The sequence below is a fragment of a genome, unplaced genomic scaffold (genome assembly GCF_019419815.1).
Source record: "Pyrus x bretschneideri cultivar Hongxiangsu unplaced genomic scaffold, Pyrus_bretschneideri_v1 Contig109, whole genome shotgun sequence".
In the NCBI taxonomy this organism is placed as follows: domain Eukaryota; kingdom Viridiplantae; phylum Streptophyta; class Magnoliopsida; order Rosales; family Rosaceae; genus Pyrus; species Pyrus x bretschneideri.
Window position 1 is genome coordinate 53,937 of NW_025999401.1, and position 2,974 is coordinate 56,910.

Genomic DNA, 2,974 nt, shown 5'->3' on the forward strand with positions numbered 1-2,974 from the left:
TCGGGCCGGATCCGAGTGGTCACCTAATTGGGTCGAGGGATGACGTGATCACTTGGCCCAAAAACCCTCTCACCCCTTCACTAATCCCCAAAATTAGGCCCCACCCAGTTCCAATTTTTCAAATCCTCTGCGTTTTCTTATGCAAAAGAAATCCCTGCACAGAACACACAACGGCTACAAGGGTCCACCACCAGTCGTCTTTTTGTCCGTAAACTCTGCAATGCTTCATCAGTAGTCAAGCACTTTCCACCCCACACGTTTTTCCCTTTTTCTCTCCTCCTGGAAAATCCCTCTGCTTTCCCACTCCTATTCCTGCATTTTCTCGCCAACCAAACACATCTCTCCTGTATTTTTCATGAAAAAGTAATCAATACCCTATTCATATTATTCTCTACTTTCCTCTCTCTCTCTCTCTCTCTTTTTTCTTAGTTTATTTCCTTCTACTCAGCTTTCTGAGTAAAGCAAAACCCCCATTTTTTCTCACAGGTGAGATTATGGTGAAGAAGCAGATGCTTTGTTGCTGGGGGTGGCTCATAATCTTCAATCATCTGCTACTAGCAGCTCTTGTTTGCTCCAAAAGCCATGGTACAATATAATCTCAACTTGCAGATTCTTTTTTTTATCTTTCCTCTAAAATTATAACTTGTTTGAGCTTTTAGTTTTTACAGCAAGGAACTATGCATATACATTTCCTCCAAAATTACAACTTGTTCTCCAAACTCAAGTATTGATGCAGCATATTGCAATATATTTACTGTATTTGTCTTGTGTTTCTTCTATTTTTCTCTGTCTCAATTGGAGCTTCCGTTTCTGATATTTCCCATCGGTAATTTTCGCTTGTGTTGTTTCTGGGTGTTGTCCCCGTGTTTGACTTAAGTAACCACACACGCGAGGGGACGGGTTTAGAGTGTGATTCCCAAAACGGGAATTTAAAGTAGTTGGATACTCACATTCTAATAATGGTTAGATTGCTTTGTGCACTTCGTACACGGGTGATGGGTTAATTAGAAGGTCCAGTGCTAAATAAGAAATGCGCAGCAGCCACTCATCAGTAAAGAGTTTTTTGTTCTAGAAGTTAGAGGATTAAATTGCATTTCTTATCTCTGTGACCTAGCATTTATTCACTTTCCACTTCTCAAATAGTAATCCGTCATTCAAAAATGTCAAAAGCATTTCGTCCGCCACAATCTTAACATTGTTCGTCAAGGTACTCTCAGTGTTTCCTTTCCCCTGTTATGATTATTAACAGAATGCAGAGTGACCACCGACCAGAATCCCAACCGAACTAGGGAGAAGCCCGAGTGAATGGTTATACCAATCATGAAATTCCGGTCTCTACATTTGATGAACACGAGTTGGTCCTTATGATGTTTCATAAGTTGGTTCTTACAGTAGGACGCTTAGCATCACGCTGGTCTTTGGCTTTACAATTTGAAAAGTTGGAAGTTGAAGTGAAATATTAACTTGCAGGACTCCTTGGTGAGAGTAGGAAAGAGTAGCATCATTGGTGACCTTGTCCCTGCCGGTATTTAATTCCCAAACTATCAAGATTAATGTATATGGATTGAGTTAAAACATTAACATTCCATTCTTCACATTTTTGTTGAGTGTATACATTTTTTTATCTATTTTAATTTCGATGATTACATAAGATAGAAATACATATTTGTTAAGTGTATCGTTCATCTTGTTTTGTATGGCTACATTGTTGATTTGTGACATTGAGTGCGGTTTGTCCCTCAGGAAACCCTGCAAGTGATCTTGTTGACATTATCAACAACAATCGAACTGCTCACAAACTTCCAAAACTAAATGACAGTTCAGGACTTGGGTGCATTGCACTGCAATATGCTGAGTTATGCAAGGGAAACTGCACTAGCAACAATACTGTGAACTGCAAACCGTCTGAAGATGACTTCACCGAAGTTTTTGCCCCCAATTGTGGTGTGGAACTACCCACTTTCGACACCATAACTGCCCACATTGTGGGTTGTCAATCCAAGTATCTTGAGCCCTCACTGGCGTTTGGACATGTTCTTGTTCGAGACAGCAAGGCTTTATCAATTCTGAGAAATAAATCACATACTGAGGTGGGAGTAGGCATGGTTCGGGCTCACAAGGGGCCATTTTTTTGGTGTGTTCTCTTCAGCAGTGGGAAGACAAACTCCACATTTGTGCTGGAAAATCGCGGTGAAGGGATCCGTCAAAAGAAAGGTTGCTACAGTGGAAGCAGCATACCATGCAGTGCAGGTCAAGGGAATGATTCCTCGCTGTTGAACAATGTTACTATCATTGCTTTTCTATGTGCTGTTTATCTTTTGCAACAGTTGTACTTCAATTAATGATTCATTGTTACAACTCTGATACATTTCCCTAGAGAATGCTCGAAATTTTTTTTACGATTGACTTGAGAAGAGTGTGATACACACACACACACACAGAGACAAACCAAAAACCATGGATTCCAATTTATGTTTTTGCTTTTGATCCCCTTTGATTCCGTTGTTAGGTTCCTTCATGAGTTTTCTTGGTATAAAAAGTTGGCACAACCTAACTATGTTGTCCCTGGTGATAGAACAGTCACATATCATCCCTTTTTTATGATACAAATTGAGAATTTAAGTTATGTCGCACTATGAATCAGACATAAAATAAAAAAAAAGTATCACTAGAATGTATCGTTTATTTTAATCAGGACTGTGTTTCCTGGCCGAAAGAGAATGGCATTGTTCCTTAGGCCTGATTTCCAAACTCCAACAAGACTTCAGCAGGGATTGTGCTTTGGGCCTCTTATTATCCTGGTGCGTACTCAATTTAAGCTGAAATTTGACATCAAGGAACACCCAACAATCCGTTCATTAGAGACTCAAAACTCTTTTTGTTTAAATTTTCCACATTTTCCTGGATTACACTAATTTAGGATGATATTCTTGCATCTTCCATGGGGAATGGATATATATCAACCCTTTACGAA

At 39.6% G+C, this 2,974-nt stretch overlaps 1 protein-coding gene across 2 annotated transcripts; it reads left to right on the forward strand.

Moving 5' to 3' along the window:
• The first annotated feature begins 201 nt into the window (after positions 1-201).
• Positions 202-2,399, forward strand: LOC103960262. Of its 2 annotated transcripts, none has more exons than XM_048571919.1 (3): positions 202-585; positions 1,471-1,525; positions 1,744-2,399. In XM_048571919.1, the coding sequence occupies exons 1-3, from the start codon at positions 583-585 to the stop codon at positions 2,340-2,342; spliced, it is 657 nt and encodes a 218-aa protein (XP_048427876.1). In that variant the 5' UTR covers positions 202-582; the 3' UTR covers positions 2,343-2,399. The 2 variants fall into 2 exon arrangements, with proteins under 2 accessions (XP_048427876.1, XP_048427873.1); XM_048571916.1 differs by lacking the exon at positions 1,471-1,525 and having other exon boundaries at positions 207-363; positions 487-585.
• The last annotated feature ends 575 nt before the right edge of the window (positions 2,400-2,974 follow it).

Excerpts from the sequence above, each read along its gene's own strand:
- LOC103960262 (XM_048571916.1), top strand. The coding sequence starts at position 495 with ATGGTGAAGAAGCAGATGCTTTGTTGCTGGGGGTGGCTCATAATCTTC. Across the intron at positions 586-1,743 it reads TGTTTGCTCCAAAAGCCATG|GAAACCCTGCAAGTGATCTT; the intron begins GTACAATATAAT and ends TTTGTCCCTCAG.